The following is a 20646-nucleotide window of genomic DNA, read 5'->3' on the forward strand; positions in this document are numbered from 1 at the left end:
CCAGGATGCTTAGGTGATAAAGTCAGCTCTGGAACACGGGGCTATGTTTCCAGAGAGGGAGCCAAGTAAGAAGAGAATGCATTTATTTAAAAAAAAAAAATTTAAGTCATTCTGACTTGGCTCAATGTAACAAAAATAACTGCACAGAAATTCCTCCCTGGGAATTTTTTTTAAACTTTGCAGTATTTCTGGAAATCCTTGATCTATGTTCTTGAAAAATAAAGCTGAGAGTAGACTTATGTGGGGATTCGCTTTTCTCCTATGCGTTAGCTACTGATATATTGAAACATTTGATTAACTATTAATGTGTTTAACGGTAGTGAGCCCTGTTTGATTCGGAAACTAAACCTATAGGACATACTTGCAGTTTTTACTAAGATTTAATCCTACCCAAAGTAGAATTTCTATGAACCCGCTGACGTGCTAACTTGCAAAGATGTAATGGGCATGCTGATTTTTTTTTTTTTGCTCTACATGTCCATTTCACTAGATTTTCTAAATTTCTCAACATTGTTTACCATTATTTAATTTATTGCTAAGTAACAATATTAAACATGAACTTTACCTTCCATGAAATTTTTTCAGTATCATAAATTCCTCCCAAATCTAGTAATTGTCTGATTAGTTCCAGGGGTGGCTGTGCTCCGTACATATCTGCTTCGGGCATATTCAGGTCATCAATGAACATGACAATCTGCAGGAAGACAGAGGGTTTAAAAGGTATTAATTAGTATCGCCTGTCTTTAAACTATGAATTAGGGATATTAATTATGCCGTGGTATAAGAACAAAATTATATGTAATGCTCTTTTTTTTCTATTAAAAAGCAGCAGATCAAATTCTATTTTAATATGATTTTAGAAAAACAGTAAGTTTTTGAAACAGCAGAAACTCGACTCAATTCTCTATGGACCCATGATGACAATAGAAATGTTTCTGATGCTGGATAAAGTGACCGGAGGTGGCTACTGCAGAGGAACTGGCGTGACCGTCCCCCGTTCAACACTGACGCGCTGGGCGCACTGCTTTAGGCAGGGAGGTGCCTGGTTTAGGAATAAACTGTCCCCTGGAACCGGACTCTGCAATCCCGCTGCGGATGCTGTCGTCAGGAACAACCAGCAGAGAATCCAGACATTTCCAACCTTTAAACCTGCCTGCCTTTCTGCCTTGGAAGATACTACGCACCGAAGAGCACTGATCACACCCTTCAGACTGCGCGCTCGGTGCACACTGGCCCCCTCAGGTTATTATTTATTTTTGTCAAACAAGTAGGAATTGAAAAACTACAAATAGCCACTTGTTTTTAATTACCTGATTACCTAATTTGTAACTGTCAATACCATTTTTTAGTAAGACACTCCATTTCCCCCGCTTTTGGACCACAGGCCGGATGATTTATAGACACACTGGTTTGAACCAAATTTCTTTTGCTTACATGTCTTCATGTGTGTGACTTGGCTGAGCCATTACTGTCCTTTCCAAAGTCCCTAAAATATACCCAACTTGCAAAGACCCACCAAATTTATCCAGATCTTCATTTAAAAATCAAGGAAATCTGAAGTACACCCTTAAAGGCTTTGAAACTGACAGCCACAGGGGTTAAACTCAGATGTCCCCAAGGACTGCACGTGAGCTTCTTATTAACGATGCCTGCAAATCCCTGGATCTGGGGCTTATTTCTTGGCGCTGAGCCGGAATCACCGGCTGTAACCTGCAATTGTCCCTCCCAGGCCACGGCCACAGGAGCACGTGGTCAAACGCACAGTAACAAAACTCGTCTCCTCGTGTCTAACTCAGATTCCAGGAGCTTCTCTGGCTTCAGTCATCCCGAATCACCGCAATTCATCACGTTGGGAAAACGAATGACATTGATCTGAAAACCTAAACTCCCACTTAAAGTGCGTTTTATAGTAACAGGAGTGTAGGCCACAATTCCGTTTTCCGTCTATTAGTGTTGACTAAAACAAGTCACGGTGACCCGGGTGGCGCAAGCAGGTTAGCGGGCGAGCCCGGGCGCCCTACCCTGCTGCTTTCGGGTGCTCCCAGCGTGTTCTTCAGTCTTCTCCTTAACTTCAGGATCACCTCCTTGGTTTTGGCAGCCGTCATTTTGATGCCAAAATTTATCGTAGAGACGGTAACTTCTTTTCTCTCTTTTTTAAATGAACTTACATCAGTTTTTTCTGGCTTCTTAGTAACCTTATCTGCGATGCCAAAGATGGGAAGAAAAAAACAAGGTTAGAGCACTTCCAGCACACATCTGCTTTACTCTGACACGTGCTAGGAAACATAAAAATCACCTCACTTTACTATATTCTTGTCGTTGTAAAGAAACTACTCCGAGGACAAATCCGTGAGGGGAGGAATGGCAACTTGGAAATGTTTCCAGATACTCCTGACTTTTAGGAGGGAACCGGGGTGTCTCTCCGCAATCACAGCCAAGAGCAAGAGTGTGGAAGCTCAGGGAACCTTCCCTTCACTGATGCACAACGGACATAGATCACTCTCAATGCTTTAGAAATATTTAGCTTCGCGATATGCTGTTAATAATTATTAAACTGCACGTGCAAGATCTCAAAGGAGGCAGCTGGTGTGTGTGTCCCCCAAAGGCACTGGAATCAGGGCACATCTCTGAGTGAGGAGCATCCACTGGGGTGGTTCTGTAGCAAAAGGCCCCAAACCGACAGCCTCTGCTGGCGGAACCCGTGGCAGGCAGGCTCCCCCCCCTTTACAGCTGTGCCCGGGCCACCCCACCTTCTCCTCTTCGGAAGGGCCTTGTGGCTCCCAAAGGCCGCACTGCTTCTGAAAGCATCCAAGGGGAGGCCCGGCTGCTGCTGCCAGAGCCCCGTGGGGCTCAGACACGACAGCCCCCCGCGAGAACAGCCGGCTCCCGAGCAGGGGGACAGGGCAGTTCTGGAGGGTCCTGGTAGCTTCCAGGGCGTTTTATCTGAAACTGTCAACTGAGCTTCCCATGCTGAGGCTTCTGAGCACAGGGCGGCCTGCGACTCGCCGAGAGGGGAAGGTTTCGAAGCGACTGTAACTACGCACCTTGGCTCCCCGCTGCCTTATGAGTTTCCGAAAGCAGGAGGCTGATGTTCTGCCTCAGGCTATTGGAATAAAAAAACACACAAAACGGTTTAAGGATTCAAAGTTAGCTTATCTACCTTGGCAGCTGTAGGCACAAAATAAAACGAAAGTATCAGCCAGCGTGTGGTTGATCTGACTTCTGTCTCCTACAAGGAAACAAATGCCTTTTCCCTGTTTCCCACTTTTACAGATCAGATTAGTGTCACCATCAGAACTGACACCCTAAGTTAATGAAACACGGACTTACTCTAAAAAACAAACTGGGAAGGTTCCTAGGGTGCCAGGCTACTGGGTATTTCCTTCGGAAAGCAGGCCAGGAACTCATTTGTTCCTTTACAAATACATTTGCCTTACGGGTCCCTTAACAAAAGGCCCTTCACCTTTATTTTGGTTTTGTCTCTACGTACTTTCCCCCCTATGGTATCTTTCCTTATCGTTAAAATCCACTGCAGTTTAAATATTGAACACAGAATAAAATTTATTTTTTCCAGACTCCATTATTTATGATTATAACAACTTAGAGAAGGAATGATTCTTCTTGTAGCAAATGTTTCAAAAACGATTTCTCTGGTTTTTAAGGCCTTCTCGTAAGTGTAGGAAGATCCACTGCAAACCAGCTGGTGTAAGACGCAGATGACGGTGTCTGGGACTAACGGCGACACTGGGGAGAGACGCAGAGGAATTCGAGGTGTGTGAAGCAGAACAGACCTGACAAGAAGAGTGGCTGTGGCCACCGTGAGCGCGGGACCCAGGCCGCTGGGTCTATGAGTCTAAAGATCAGAGGAAAGGTCCGCTGCGGGCCCCTCCAAAACTCCCTCTTTCATTCCATTCAAACAACAGCAGGCTTCTCTAATATTTTAACAGAATGGGAATTAACTTTCAAATTTTGGATTTTTTATTTGCATAATTTAGATTTGTCTTTTTTTTTTTTTTTTTTCCCCTCCAGGAAGAGACATACAGAATGACAGAGACACGGCTCTTTCTATATTTATATATTTGGTAAGAAGGGAATCTATTTCTAACGCAAACAAAACCAATTCTACGCAACCTTTTATTCGGGTACATTTTTCCAGGAAGGAAAATGGTTTATAGTTGCACTTTTTTAGGTAAAAAATTCAAAATTTAAATTTAGTTATATTTAAAATAAATGTAAGAATTTCTCATGTACAGGAATTAATTTTAGTACTTTGGAGAAGTGAAGATTTCCTTAACTCCTCTTATCCACACTTCTGCATTTTTACATAACAAGGCACAGTTAGACATTAAACTTTTCTTACCAGGCAAATCAAACTTAAGAGTGCAAAGAATACTACCTTGACTTTTTAATTTCGTTATATAATAGGACTTCTCCCAGAATTGACCCGTATTTCACACGGAAGCCTCCGGAGCCCTCCAACTGTGCAAGCATCTGATTGATGGCGGTCGTTTTCCCGACGCCAAAGTCTCCTAACAGAAGGGAGAGATGCATTCGGTTAGGCTTGTGTGCAAGGAAACGAACAGCTGCCGGCACATCAAAGGGAGGCAATAACATTTCCCTTCATTTGAAAACTGCATGAAAAGCATGTTTTTGCTCCTACTTTAAAGACAAACAAACTGTGGTTAGGAGTGGGTGGGCCAAGCAGTTAGTATGAAAACCTCTCCAAGTAGTTAAATGATTTACATCTCTCTCGAAAGAACGTAGTAACCATTATTTTTCTGTAATGCTCATTTACACCCCTCACAGGCAGTCCTGCCTACAGCACAGCAGAACCACTGCACGAGGTTAACTGCCCTGGAAATTTTTACCATTAGTCTGGGCGGGGGGGGGACTGGAACCAACCCCTTATGGCGGCAGGACAGGGGGCCATGACTTAAATTCACCAAATAGTAAGGAAAAGAGTTTCCTTAGTCCAAACTGGAGGGAAAATAATAAGGCCTGTCTGAGCATCCCAGCTTCACTTGGCCTGAACGGGGAAGGGGATGCTGGTGTCTCTGGTGAAAGGCAACAGACGTAGGAAGAGTAGGAAGAGTTGGAAAAGGTGCCTGAAGGGGTTGAAAATAAACGTTACGGAAGAGCAGGAGCTGCACTGAATTATTCCTCCGGCAATGGTCGAGGCCTGAGGAATTCTAACACGGGCCTGAGGAATGATGCGCGTAATATTCTTCTAAATCGGGCAATTGATTTGTAGCTTTTCTTTGCACGCAATTGTGTGTGTCCATTTAATTAAACCAGCCGACAGGACTACCACCGGCGGCCCTCTGAGGACCTCAGCCTGCGGACACGTATATTATTAACCCAACGGTTCTGCTGGGATTTGTCGCGGAGCTGAAGAAACACTGGAAAGGGCGCCTGGGGCCCTGTGCCGGCCAATGTGCGCAAATGTGCGTCCATGTGCTGCAGGTAGGAACGGAAAGCTTTTCAGGGCCTTTTTTTACCAACTTCTACAATAACATGGGTGCACAATAGTGACTAAGCCGCCTCCCAGCGCTGGAACTCCCCTCCTTTCAATATTTTTAGTACCTGTGAGAAGCACGGGGCAGAAATTCTTTAAAAGGAGGCTGATGAGGAAGGAGAGGCATATGGTGTCCCTGGTGGCCATGTGGTTGACGCTCTCCCCATACTCTCTGATCTTCAGGAGGTTGTCCCTGGATCCCTGGTGATCTGCTAGTATGGAAGTCCCTAAGTTAAAGCGTCAAGCAGAGTTTCCGATCACCTGTCCGTCAGCGCTCACTTCATCTTTTAGGTGCTAAATGCTTTCTGGGGAGGCGGGTACATTTGGAGCAATTTAAACATACACAAAGAAGCCAAAGTTGCTGCGAGTGCCCGAGGGCCCCTCCTGATCGCAGAAGCTGTCCCTCCCGTTCACGCTCTGAGCCGGGGAACTCGGACTGTCCCGCCGGGCCTGTCACCTGCCCCCCCAGGCGCTGCAACTCCTTCCCGCAGCAAAACGCAGCACCTGCCCAAGGCTCCCGCGACCCTCAGAAAGAGCTTCGCTTCTCCGGTGACCCTTCTGCCCCCCATCGCCTGCCATTTTCCATGGCACAAACATGTACGGGCCAGTAGCGCCAATCTCTCTATTGATTGAACCACGTGCAATTGACATTTTTCTTAGTAAAAGCCAAGTGAACATAGGCAATTTCATATGAAACAACACACACACTCACACACAGCCCCCGCCAAACTCAAAACTAAACCAAATCTTCCCTGGTCCCACGGCTTCCTAGCACCACCCCAATTCTCTCCCCCGGGGCACAGCCAAAACTCTCAAAAGGGGTCAGTATAACAGAGCCTCACTTCTTCATCTTTCCTTCACTTTTTAAATTAAAAAGTGAACAGCTCACACATTTCCATGGCGTGCAATGCACCGTCAGCCTCTTTCTTCCCCGCCCGGGCCCTGTCTCCTGGTCCCCATCTGCGCAGAAAGCAGCACTGGTCCCCCCGACGGTGGCCTCAGAGGCCGCGTGCCCGGCTGTGCTTTCCTGCACAGCCATAGGAGCCAAGGGGAAAACGACCCGGTGTCCGGTGTCCGCACTAACGCACGCACGACAGGCCAGTCGCAGGTTTTAACCCTTTGCGGTCGTTTGTCTACTCTCAGCCACCAAAGCTATTTTACCGTTCCGGTCGTATGTCTGCTCTCAGCCACCATAGCAATGAACCGTACGAATCCTAACCATTCATTCATGTATCAGTTCATAATTTCTCTGAAAGCTCTTAATTCCGACCAGTACGACACCCATGTCCAAATTTAATACGACCGCAAAGGGTTAAATAAACACGACCGGCCACTATGGCCGTGACAGGTACGCGTAACAGACCCTCGGTGTCTCCAGCTGTGACAGGTACGTGTAACAGACCCTCGGTGTCTCTGGCTGAAATGCATCTGGAGCTAGAACTTTCTGGATGCCTTACGATTCCCGCAGCTCCGGGCGTTGCCTGTCGGAATTCTTACAACCAAACTTGGACATTTTCTGATGAGCGAAACCCAACCTCAAGGCAATTTAATTCAACTTGCAGCCTGAATTTCTTATATTTGCAAGAATCTACATGAAGCTTGGGGGCTAAGTGCCTGCCTCAGGCTTCGACCAGGCCCTCAGACCACCACAGTGTCCTGTCCTTTTCCTACTATCCTGCAGACCGGAGAATGGAAACGCAGCACATACGGATACTCGCCGAACTACAATTGTTCTGTTCTCATTTAAAGTTTCCCTTACAGCCGAGTGTAGTATTTACATGTTTTCCCTATTTTAGAGGCTTTCTCCCTTTTCGCCTTTCAATAATCACAGCGAAGTAAAGTAATAAATATTCCCATTAGTAAGACTTTCAGTGAACTAGATGGTTTTACAATGTGCTACCGACTCAGTGAAAGACAATCCAACTGTCTCAGGAGGTGATGTTCGAGGGCTGTGTGGTGTGTGTTTTTTTAAAGTATGTTTTGTAAACACACAGGGTGGGTGGGGCAAGTGTAGGTTTACATTCCTGAGTATATGAAACACAATTTGTTCTTGGATGATTTATTAATTATTGTATCATTTTCAATACAAGCAACCGGGTAACTACTTTTGCCCCACCCTGCAGATCTAAACTGGCCCCTGCACAGGCTTGGGATTCATCAGCCCTCACAGTTGCTGACATAACTACAGCACTTTTACATACAGTGTATTCCCAGTATTTTAGAGAAATTCGAGTGTAATTCCTTATAACACTTCTTACCTCTCTGAAGCAGCGTCTGAGCGTTAGGAAGTAGTTCTGACCACGGTATGAATTCGCATTGTTGTAAATCCACAAAATACCCAAAGATGGACTGTTCGCCAGTTGGCAAGGTAATGCCTACATTTGAAAATAATAAATAAAAAAAAAAATATGTAAGTAAATCCCAGGGAAGTTGAAGTTACACTTACGGAATCTTTCCGTGACGATATGACCTCCATTTGAAAGATTTGGCTGTTGAACCAGAAATAACAAATCATTCACCAAGGGTATATCCAAACGTGTAAAATGAGCCCATGTTATCTTCCCATCTTTAATTGTACAAAAGCCACGTTTTGTTAGCTTTGTCTTTTTTTGTGTGTGGAAAGCAAGGTGAGTCATGGTCTGACATCCTCAGAAACCTCACTCGGAAGTCCTGCTCATTGCGCCGGGTGCCGGGCTTTATCAAAAGCCAGCGACGTGCGGCTTGTGGCCAAACCAACACATTCGAGAATCCTGATAACTACTTGCAAGTTACATTTACTTCACTATTGTGAAGGTAATGAATGTTCTTAATAGATTGTGGAGAATACAGAATAAAGCAAAAAAAAAAAAAAAAAAAAATTATCCATGGTTTCACCATCCATAGGAAGATAACTGTTCATATCCGATACATTCCTTTAAATCATTGATGACATTTTTACATAGAGTACAATTCACCTTTTGGGTATACAAGTTGATGAGTTTTTTACCACATGCATGTAACCTTGTACCCACCACGCTAGACAGGAACCAGAACAATTCTAGAACCTTAAAGGACTCCCTCGTGCTGCCCTTCTGCACTCAGACCCTTCCACCCACCCTAACCTCTGGCAACCACCCATCTGTTCTCTATTTTTATATTTTGCTTTTTCCGGAATATTACATAAGTTGAATCATACAGTGTCTAGCTTTTTGAAACTGAGTTCTTTCACCTGGCATAACGCATGTAAGATTCGCACACACTGTTCCCCATCATTCCATCGATAGTTAACCTTTTTAATTGCCGAGTAGTATTCCACTGTGTAGGCGTACCACAGTTTTTTTAGCCATTCGTCCATTAAAGAACATCTGAGATGTTACCAATTTTCTCAACTATGAAAAAGGCTGCCATAAGCATGTGTGCGCAGGTTTTAGTGTGAATATACGTTTCCATTTCTCTAGAATAAACATCTAGGGGTGAAATGTGGGTCAGATGGCGATTTCATCTTTCTAGAGTGGCTGTACCTTTTCATCTCACATTCAGCAAAATGAAGTCCTTGCTGCTCTGCCTCCATGCGAACGCTTGGTGTCCCTGATCTAAAACCGTTTTATGTTTCCAGCTTTACTGAGACACAAATCACAAAATACTGTGTCAGTTTACGGTGTACAATGTGATGATGTGATGCACACGTTCCGTGAAGCGATTGCCACAGTCAGGTGAACGTTCCATCGCCTCACATCGTTGCCTTTTTTTTGTGTCAAAGAAGAAACGTGAGGCTACAGCAACCCTGTGAAGGTCCCGCTGCACGCTGATGGCACAACAGGCCCGCCTGGCCGAGCGCGCAGTTCCCGGGCCCTTTACTTTGCCTCCCTGAGTTACAGCTTCCTGTAGCCGCCAGGGGTCTAAGTTCCTCCAGCCTCATTTCACCGGAGAAAGGGTGTGAAATGTACTTATTAACCCTCTATTGCCTTTAATGTTCACACTTTAGAAGGTGGGCCTAATCAATGTAAGCCCAGCCATAGAGTTTCCAATTTCTATGCCAAAGGAAGCATAATTATGGCCTTTCCCTCCCAGAGCTTACCTACTTGGGAATTGTTTTCAAATAATTCATGAACAAAATTGTCAAAATCATAGGTTACTCTGGCATGGGGAGCAGGTTCGAAGCTTGAATACAACAGCGTATCACTTTCATGCTCATCTTCCCGTTTTAAAGTCCCTCCGAACGCCCAAGTAAACGCAAAGATGAACAGCTTCTGAATCAGCATCTTTAATTTATCAGGATGTTTTTCCAGGTACCAGGTATTTTCATCCGCCCTGGAGGAGACACATGGGAAGGTTAAAACGTTTCGAAAGCATTCAGTCATTTATCTCAGTATCTTTTCAAAATTTCATCATTAAAAATTATAGTAATTAAGGGCTGACAAAGATTTTAAAGCTAATGTATAATTCTCCTTCCGTAAGTCATGTAAATTATACACCTGCTACTATTGTTCTTTTCGAAGTACCGTATGTGTAAGAGATTTGTTGTCCACTTTTATTTATTTAAGTATGTACGATTCATTTTTAGTTTAGGTCAGTTTAGTAGCTGAGCGTTTACTTGTCTTTTGGAAGAGGGTCTGACCTCTCTGCATTTTACGTAGCGAGGCAAGAGAACAGTCTTCACGATGGTCGCCTCTTAACCGAGTCCTAGGGTTGACTTCATTCAATCTGGCTGACGCCAGGTAGTGTGAGCCTGGGGAGAGTCTTCTCCAGTTTGGGTCAACCCAGGTCACCCTGGTCTTTGGGGACCTGAACTTCTATAGTGAAGCTGAGGGTGATGGGACTGAACAAAACGTTGGGGCCTGACCTGAAGACATTTAAAATAGTTCAGGATTTAGCATTATCATAAAATCATTTGTAAGTTATAAAAATCCTAAAAATATATCACTGAACTGACGTTTGCTGGCAACCGTTAGTGGACAATGCATGTGTACAATTCTGTTTGAAATTTCTAGCCATGTGTAATAGTTTATTCAGCAAATATTGAATTCTGACTATGTATCAGTTACTCTAAACAAAACAAACACGATCCCTTATTTTCAGGACAAGAAAACGGAGTCCAACATGCCACAGAGAACAGCAGTAGAGGGAACTAACTTAGATTGTGGCAATCAGGGAAGGCCTCTTTGAGGAAGCAACAGTGAAACTGAGACCAGAAGAATGAGTGAGATTGGGCAACATGTGGGAGGAAGAGTATTTGAGCAGAAGTGTATGTGCCAAGACCATGAGGTCAAAGGATCACGGCTCGTCTCAGAAACAGAAAAGGGAAACTGACCAGGGTCACTGAAGGACACACACAGTGAGCGGCAGAGATTAGGGGGTGAGGCTGGGGAGGTAGGAAGGGCCTTTAAAGCGCTACCAAGGCATTTCCCCTTCATTTTCAGTGTAATGGGAAGTCATTAAATGACTATAAAAAGAAACATTCTAATTTACGTGTTTAAAAAAAAAAAAAAATCAAACTCTTGCCTATAAATATCAGGAGGCATGTACTAGCATACTAATCACAGTAGCATTCATAATAACAAAAATTGAAAACAACCCTTGTATGTTTATCAACGGGTAAATTGTGACAGTCCTACTTATTCTATGGTTACTTGCTATTTAATACGAATTAAAAATAATATATGGTTATGCTGAAAATGGACTGGAAGAATTGGGGAAACCAATTCCTGGTCTATTACAACAGCACAGGAAAGAAATAATGAAGGTTTGGGTAGGATGCTGGTACGTAAGATGTACACAAATGAGTGAACCTGAAGGTAGAGTTGACGGGCAGAGTAAAGGCCATATTAAGAATGTCCTGTCACTGAAAAGCAAAAGCAAGTGAGACCAGGGACTCACAGCGAGATGTAGGAAGGCCTCAACAGTGACCTCCCTGTCCTACAAGTGGCAGAAGAATTGCAGAGTTAGTAGCTTCTGTAGTTATAATTTATTGAGCACTTACTATGCACCAGGCACTATTCTATGCACCAACCACACATCACATTATTCCAGCTTTTTAAATGAGAAAAATAAAAGCTCAAAAGTCACTAGTAACTGGTTCAATATTTCTCAGCTCAGAGGGTAGATTCATAAAATATATTCATGCCAATTTTATTTCTTTATCAAATATGTATGGTCTGTACCAATGTATTTACATAATTCATATAACTTAGCATAAAAATCTGGTGATCTTGTATTAGAAATACAAGATGCTATCTAAGCTGGAATAAAATAAGTTTAAGTAGATTTTGATGTCATGAAGTCATAAAAGTATTGGTTTACCAACAAGTAATTTTGTGCCTATTTGAGCGTTTGGCACCTGGAAGGTATAGAACATGCTTGTGGAATGAATGTAACTGACCTCTTTTCCGTGTCCTTGAATTTGACAGAACCTTTTGAAAACGGAGAACTTTTCTTCTCAGTTGAAACGCAGTTCACATCTCCACCTTAAAGAGGAAAGAGTATTTTTCCACAAGCAACAGGACTTAAAGTTTAGCTGATCAATCAGTGAGGTTTAACTTTTAGCACTGCTTCGCGAATCGTCACTGGAGAACATCTCTGCTTTCTATGCAGGACCTCAGAGTCATCTTGCCTGGCCTACTTAAGTGGGGGTTACTTTTCTAAGAAAAGGGGAGCAGACCTGCACCTGTCTGAATCGATCCTGGATCTGCATACTTGAAGCATGAATTTGAAGCATGAATCTGCATACTTGGGTTCTTCATTCTACTCTGGTAACTGTTTTGTAAGTTTGTTCCTTCCAAAATGAAAGCTTTAAAACATTCAGGCTGACCACCTCCACATATGGTACACGTGGCAAACTAAAGGATCGATTGGTGCTAATAAAGTGGAGCCTCAAAGAAACCTGTGTGCTTTCAAATAAGACATGTATCAAAATGAACTTCAAACAGGCGCACTGTGGGCCGATCACCCACCCTTTCGGTCCAAGTCATCCGTTCCACAGAGAAACACAAAGAATGAGTGATTACTCGTTCTTCCTTTGAGCTGATTAAGATCATGTTTGTTTTCTTTGTGTTAAAACAGGGTTTTGGAGAGAGAGCTGGGAGCCCCTGCTCACTTGCTGTCTCATCAGGAGCCAGGCAGAACCGTGCCCGAATGCGGGCACTCACTCAGGGCCACGCGTCAGCCCAATGCCTTCCTGTTTTCTTAACCCCTGATTGCTCCTGACAGATATTTTACCACTTTCCATGTCCATGCCTTTGCATGACTGTAGTTTACACCTTGGGCTCTAAACAGGCTTTGCCCCCCACTATTCATGTCTCTAAGAGTTTTTAAAACATGCAGAAACAGTCTTCCCTAACGGAGATCCCATAAGGATTCTTTATACTCTTCTTCCTTGTGACCTGTCAACATTTCTGTGCAACATGATTTTACTTTACTGCCATCCCCTCTAGAAATGGTTTTTAGCTTGTTTCACATGTCTGCTTTTGATTCGAGTAGACTGAAAATCCCAGGCCAGCCTTTCTTTTATAAAATCTAATAAAAGGTGGTAACTAACTAGCTAGCTAGCTAACATATAGCATCATTAGTGTGACTCAGGGAGCAAGAACTCACATTGTCCAAAGCCTCCGTTTTTACCCATGAATTCAAAGAAAGCATCAAGAATTCTGCAGAGAGTTGTAACGATTGTTATGTCCTGCACGGGAAATGGCTGAAATTTCTGACGTTTCTTTATGAACTGTAGTCCATCTTTGACACTGTTTTTTATCAAGAATTCAAGACAATCCACTCCTGATTGACTCATAATTTTAGACGTTTTTGAAAGCCATGACTGAACATACGGCTCCCATCCCAGATCAACAGGATCCTACCAATAAAAAAACACAAGATGACTTTATGTAAATATATATAGTGTCCGCTGTTTTTCCTGCCATCTTTTTAATTCACCACTGCCAAACGTGGGTTTGAATCATCACTCATTAAAGGGCAAGTGATCAGAAAAGCTTCAAGAATTACCCTTTCTCTGAGATATCTGTGATTTTTAACGACAGTCCTACAAGTCGACAAGTGTTTGGGGGGTTACGTGCAGAGAGGGATGCTGGGGCCTCGTGCATGTGTTAAGAAGAGCTGCTGCCCCAGAAAATCAGCCCCGCACTTGGCATTATCCACCACACCGAGTCCTGTAGATCGGAACAGAGGGCTCATAGCACCTAATCATGAATTTCACGCAGAGAACACTCTTTCTCCTGGCTCTGTCTCCTACCTCTTCACCACCCTCTTGGTAACGTGCTTCCCAGGTTCTGAGAGTCACGGAGTGGGTGTGGAAAGGCCTCGGGCAGGCTTTCCTCCACTGGAAAAGTAATTCCTACCAGCCGCCTACCCTGTCTGTTGAAGGCATGACTTACTCACAGTTGTGGGAAAAAAGTATGACATTCCAATTAGGAGCAGTGTTAACAGCAGTAATTCCATTCAGGTTCACTTCTGGGCTAGGAGCCTTTAGGGGACGCGCACTTTTAACTACTGGGACCACTTACATCAGGAGTGCTGCAGATAGTGACGGGTTATTACCCTCACCAATACATTTTGTCTAAGAAATTTCGTTTTGAAAACGCACCATGTAGACCATTGCACATCGGCTCACAGTAGCAGGACTGGCCTGAGAGAGACTGTCCACTTCGAAGATCACCCTGATTTTATTGGTCAGGGCGATCCTCTCGCTGTTCGCTAGGCATAGCGTCCGAGTCTCGTCCAGCATGGAGTTCAGGCTTTCCACCCAAAAGGTGTCCACTGGGCCATCTAAGACGACCCACTGCCAGTCGAACTCTGGAGGGAAACATGTTCAGTGTAACTGAGAAGAACCTCAGTCTTCCTTTATTACAATCCTGCAAATACTGTTTTATTGAGAAAATACTTTCTAATTAATATGAAAGATGACGGCCTAGAAAACACTAGAGGGGATGTGTTTGTGTGTGATCATTCTAATGCCTGTTAAATACGAATAAATATTCCTACCACGTACTTAATAACGCTTTAAACGCTGTTTCGACATTCTTAGACAATTGTGATTGCATAATTGTAATTATACAATTCTTAGCTGGATTGTATAATTAGCCCCTAAATTTTGGATAAGAGGGAGAGCCATGAATTAACCTTTCCCCTGATATGGTTTGTGGGGCTCCCCTCCCACCCAGGCACTGTTTTGCCTGCGGGAAGCAGGCGTCCTTTGCAGACGGCTCAGGTGGATTTGGGCGCATTTCACACTGGGAGCCCCCTTGCTCCTCCTGATGCCCTCTAGACCTGTCACCTTGCTCCTGGGAAATCCGTCAGGCAGGACAGGGGAGGTAGGAAGGGGTCACTATGGAGACAGTAGTTAGCCACTAAAAAGACACCGAAATATCCCAGAAGAACAGGAGGGGAGAGGTAGGGCCCAGAGGCCACCGCTGCCAAGATGGGCCGAGACACCTGCCTCGGGGACCTTCTTAAAAACCCTGAGGGAAACTTAACTATGTGTGATCGCTGTGCTCCCCCAAACGGAATACGCTTGGCAATACTACTGTGGCTCGCCTCTGCTGCTTCTCACGCAAGAGTTATTTTTGCCTGTAATGTCTACTTGGTATGACCTAAAAGGGCTGTGTAAGCTCTGGTATTTATATAACATAATTATATGTGCATGCACTGTAATATAACATGGTGAAATTAGACAAATTGTAGGTAAGCACCCGGGGGAAAATTAACAGTACAAGAACAAAATATCACTAATCAAAAATATTCTAAAAACACAAACAAAGCTCAGGTTGGTTCAGTTTGTCTTTTATGTTCATTAATCATCTGTATTAAATTTAATAATACTACTTACTCTCACTTTCTGTCATTTTAACATCTTTCTCCATCTCCTTCTTAAAAATATTACCCTGAACATCTGCTGGATTCCAGGAATGGAGCTGGAAAACCTAAAATAAGTTACCGATAAAGTTTACATTTTTATTTGATCGCACTTTCCAACTAAAATGGACGGTATGTCAATGTGCTTTCCTTTGTGATAAAAATAAGAAAAGGCGGCCCCGGCTGGTGTGGCTCAGTGGCTAGAGCGTCGGCCCATGCACCGAAGGGTCGCGGGTTCGAGTTTCTGTCAAGGACATGTACCGGGGCTGCAGGCCCGAACCCGCCCCTGGCCAGGGCCCGTGCGGGAGGCGACCAATCCGTGTGCGTCTCTGTCACATCGACGCCTCTCTCCCCCCCGTTTCCTCTCCTTCTACTCTCTCTAAAAATCAATGGGGAAGGAAAACATCCTTCCTCCTCGGGTGAGTATTAAGAAGACACAAACAAACCATCTCTACTTGATTACTAATGAGAACTTTTCGAAAAACATTTTTGCTATTCATATTTAGTTTTTGATGAACTTCGTATCAAATGCTTTCTTCATTTTTCTATTAAAGTATTTCTGTACTCGGTCATTTGTAAGGTAGAGGGGTGGCATCTGAATCACTGCTTGATCCACTCTGTGTTCCCTGCAAAGCAAGCATCTTTAACCTCATTTTGTCATTTACCGACCATTTTAAAACACAATGTGATTTTTTTTTTTTAATAGCTTAATTTTTCTCTTTTCTAAAAACTGATGGTAATTTTTATACTTGCTTTTACCCTGGTATTTAATGATGCTTTGATATCAGTTCTTTTAAATAATGAAATAACCCACAACAGTCAAATAAAAATGATCACTCCGTACTACACTTACATTAGACGACTCTAAGGTTGACGACTTCAGTCTGAGATCGGTGTCTTTCTTTGAATTCCACGTAGTGTTGCTATATACGTAATTTCGGATTGTTGCTGACAACAGTCCATCGGTCCATTCCATAGTGTTAGGATCCAGTTGCCCGTATAGCTCACTAACAGTGATACACTTTGGATTTAAAATACAAATATCCACTTTTCCTTTTCTTCCTGAAGTCTGAGAAAAATCCAGCATGGTTTTTAAAGACATTAACTACGGTATAATTATTTAATTTTTTTGCACTGCTATTACCAAAGTGTTTTAAGAGAGGCCTTTCTGCTTGAGGAAAGATTCTGTATAAAGGTAGCAATTTCCAAGAACAATAAAAAATTGATGTATTGAAATCAGCCGTAATATTCAGATCATTATTTTAAAAATCCTAGCCATTACAAATAATATCCCTAGAAAAACAATGAGAAAAAACTCCACTGTGCCTCGTCCAGGAATACAATAGACGAGCTGGGACGTGGCATGTCTGGCACCGGGGTCGGGTGTGGAGGTGACGGAGAGTCGACAGAGCTTAAGCGTCAGGTCACAACTGGCCCTCAGACCGACCCCAGGGCTACCTGAACAACTGAAGTCCGTGCCACCTACTCTAGGATCTCAGTGGGAAAAAGTGGCAGACACTTCCTTAGATAAGATCACTGAAGGACACACTACGCACTGGAGTCTAACTTTATACTGAATGAAAAAATATCACGAAACATTAGTAAATCTATCATCACAGCTTAGCACATTAACCAATTAAAATACAAAAAATAGCCTGGCAGGTGTGGCTCAGCGGTTGAGCATCAATCGACCTAGGATCCAGGAGATTGTGGTTCGATTCCCGGTCAGGGCACAGGCCCGGGTTGCGGGCTCGATTCCCCCAGCAGGGGGCGTGCAGGAGGCAGCTGATCGATGACTCTCATCATTGATGTTTCTCTCTCTCTCCCTCTCCCTTCCTCTCTTCTCTGAAATCAATAAAGATATTTTTAATATATATATATATATATATGTATAAAATAGATGCTGAAAATCATTTCCTAAATTCTAGGAATCAAAAACCAAAGCATAATGAGAATAGAAAAAATTTCCAAAGTATGATAAAGAATATTTAGAGTAAACATCCTATTAGATGCAGCAATATTAACTGCATTCCAGATAAAGGCACGAGATACTATAGTTAACACTGCCTGGGAGGATTAATCAAGGCAATAAGTTAAGAATATAATAATTACATAATTAGAAAAGAGGCAAAATTATATTCATCTGAAGATGGTTCAGTTGAGTACCTAAAAAAATTAGAACTTGCCAGTCCGTTAACTAAGGCGACTCAGTATAAAATAAACATGTAAGTCCGTCATCCTATTTTATGCCAGCAATGACCAGTCTGACTCAAATGAAAAAAGCCCATCCACTACCAATGACGCCTAACGACAACATTTCTAGAAATAAACTGAACAAGCACAGAACAGCTTATGCAAAGGGAACATATAATGGGACTGAGACATAAAATCAGATCTTAATCGACACAGAGAGAAACGTTTTCCTTCGCAGAGCGTTTACCTGTGAAGTCAAGTCCCTGTCCTCAGGCGGCGGCACATCTTCCGTGGGCAACAGCGTCAGCGCTCTTTCCAGAATCCTCCTGACCGCCGTCTTCCCTCCACCCGTCGGGCCCACCAGCATCACCCCGACACAAGCCTAGAGCGAAAGGGGGTGAGTGGCTGGGGCTGGCCGGCCGGCGGGCCAGGCTCCCGATCTCACGCAGGTCCCCAGACGACACCCACGAGCCCTCCCTTCACACTACGGCTCCATCTACGTTAATCTGGGCTGTTTTTACGCACGAGGCTAATGTTAAAATCACCGGAGATCTCATTTTAAAATGCAAAGAATAACTTCCAGGCCTTGATATTTCACAGTTCATCTCACTTTCCAATTCTGGCTTATTCCTGTACCTTCTCTTTACAAGTGGCCTCTGTGACAAAATTTCTCTGGACTCTCCGTGGGTCAATGTTCTCTCTTGAGTTCCGGCTATTGTTTCCGTGTTAGCCTTTTAATTCATCTCTCTCTCTCTCCTACAGTGAAACTCTCCCACCCCGTGGATTTGGAGCATCTTTAACTGGGTCTGAATTCTAATGGCTCCCTAATGTATACATTTCCCCCAGGCTTTGGTTGTAAGAACCAGAAATTTCTACGGTCTACTAAATGTTCCCATCTGAATGCCTCGCGTGTTTTTCAACATAATCTAATCCGTATGTTTTTTCGGTTCTCTTATTTCCCTAATCCGGTTAATAAAACCCCTGTGAACCAGTCACACAGAGCAGAAGACCTGCCTCCTCACCCCCTCACCTCTTGCAAAACTTTTGCTCGACTCTATCCTTTTTCCATGCCAACCACGACCGCCTCACCTTGGTGGTAGGGGCTCAGTGTTGGTGCCCCATCCCCCCAAATTCAAGTGCTGGGGGCTGGGGCACAAACATTCACAAACATTCTTTTGTGAAGGCTCCCATGTACATGCAAAAATTCAGGAGAAGTTACACGCTTTTCCCTTGTTAATGTGTCTTAGTTATTAGTTTAATCTTCAGACCCAGCCTGGGGCCCTAAGAGGATCAGGGGTAACTTTTCCTCCCTTATAATTGGTACCAACAGATATGAAGACCTACCGTAAAGCTATGGTAATGAAGACTGTGTGGTGTTGTCATAAAGACAGAGACACGGACCAAAAAAATAAAATGTGGGAGAAATCGGTAAAGAAATCCACCCTGTTAGATATGAAAACTTGGTAATAACAAATAGCAAATTGGTGAGGAGGAGTCTTGTTGAGAGTTACAGTGAGGGGTCAAATAAGTCCAGGTAAATAATTAATCAATAAACCACTCTACTTCGAAGAACATGGTAAGAGCTCTCTGATTGATAGTGTTTTTCTCCTTGATGGTTTCAGAGCCCAGGAGCAAGGAGCTATATATTCTACACTTACCTGAAGTTGGTTATGAAACTGGATGGCTTTTTCTTTCTGAGCTGGCCATTGCTGTAAGCCCAGCTGTTGTGTTGCAACAGCTATTACTTTCTAAAAGAAAATAAACACATCAATGTAAAATGCGCTGCAGCTCCAACTCTTGGTATGTGATCCTACAAAATCTCTCTTAACCAGGTACCAAGTGCTGTACTTTAGGATAGTAGTTCTGAATTTTTTTAGTTCACCAACCTGAGAATAATGAAAACCTACTTTCCACCCAAAATACAACACGTCCCAATTTTACGTTCAGAGACCCCGGTAGCAAATTCATAGGCGCCCCCCCAAATTTAAGAACTCCTGCTTTAAGATGTACTCAAGGACTCGCTGTTGCCATAGGACAAGTATTTATCCTACAGTAAAAAAATGCAGAAGATTCCACATCTTTGTGCAATTCTACTCACCGTTAAGGTAGGTTTTCAATTTTGCAATGATTATTTTAATGTTTCGATGTTAAAACTGTTCTGAGATATAACAAGTAAAATTTCAAAGTTTGCAAACCTGACACGGTTATACATTAAAACATCCCAGCGAGTGGCTAAAACATCCCAGCGAGTGGCTGTAGCTTAGAAAGACACTTAATATTTCAACAGAGAAATTCTAAGGGCAGCTGCTTCCTTCTAAAGTGGTTCTTCGGTGCGGATACAGTTGGTAGCTATGTCTACAGAAAAAAGACAATTTATCTTTTTTTCTCGCCAACCCTGCCTGCTTCATTTCTCACTCCCTGCACTCCTGCAATGGGACGGGCAAAGGGGGCACAGAGAGCTCAGCAGGCCTGGACAAGTGGGGGGCAAGTAGTTCTGGCCCTGGGGCGAACTCAACACCCAACAGCCTTCCTCCTCGCCTCGGGGTACAGGTCACTGTTCCTTCCATTGGGCCTAACGCACCGAAAGCTTTCTCCCCCCGAGGGGAAAATACACCCCCAAGTAGTATCATCCCCCACCTGCAACATGACTAGAGCGTTTCGGGAGGAACCGCAATCTTTTCCCCCCACATCGAGTTTCTTATCTAAGCTGACACTCCACATCCAAGTCCTTCGCGACAGCTTCCAAAAGGTTCATTACCTCCAAGGCCAGCTGGTTGACTTTTGAAACTGTCACTTCGGGAATAATATCTCCTATGATCTTTTCAAAAAGTAGCACGTCTTCTGCAATGAATTTTGGTAAACAAGCTTCTCTGACCGCTTCAATCACAATCAGAGACTCGTCCATTACCGAGAGACTGTCGCTTGCGGTACTTCAATGACACAAAACAAAGAGAGAGAACAAGTGAGCCGGGCTGGCGTGGCTCAGCGGCTGAGCGTCGACTTAGGATCCAGGGGATCGGGGTTCGATTCCCGGTCAGGGCACAGGCCCGGGCTGCGGGCTCGATCCCCAGCAGGAGGCAGGCGGTCAATGACTCTCACCA

At 43.7% G+C, this 20646-nt stretch overlaps 1 protein-coding gene across 1 annotated transcript in view; it reads right to left on the reverse strand.

The window, feature by feature from the left end:
- Window positions 1-20646, reverse strand: part of DNAH14 (dynein axonemal heavy chain 14) — a 92011-nt gene that overhangs the window by 42878 nt on the left and 28487 nt on the right. The window contains exons 28-40 of the mRNA XM_087829056.1: window positions 20304-20460; window positions 19204-19293; window positions 17829-17927; window positions 16206-16457; window positions 15327-15420; window positions 14085-14293; window positions 13085-13337; window positions 11874-11958; window positions 9573-9805; window positions 4445-4529; window positions 3045-3103; window positions 2022-2200; window positions 566-694 (exon numbers count right to left, since the gene is read on the reverse strand). Coding sequence (XP_087685182.1) covers window positions 566-694; window positions 2022-2200; window positions 3045-3103; window positions 4445-4529; window positions 9573-9805; window positions 11874-11958; window positions 13085-13337; window positions 14085-14293; window positions 15327-15420; window positions 16206-16457; window positions 17829-17927; window positions 19204-19293; window positions 20304-20460 — 1924 coding nt within the window. The remainder of the gene's footprint in view (window positions 1-565; window positions 695-2021; window positions 2201-3044; window positions 3104-4444; window positions 4530-9572; window positions 9806-11873; window positions 11959-13084; window positions 13338-14084; window positions 14294-15326; window positions 15421-16205; window positions 16458-17828; window positions 17928-19203; window positions 19294-20303; window positions 20461-20646) is intronic.

Source organism: Miniopterus natalensis, chromosome 21 (genome assembly GCF_054644295.1).
Source record: "Miniopterus natalensis isolate mMinNat1 chromosome 21, mMinNat1.hap1, whole genome shotgun sequence".
NCBI classification, from domain to species: Eukaryota; Metazoa; Chordata; class Mammalia; order Chiroptera; family Miniopteridae; genus Miniopterus; species Miniopterus natalensis.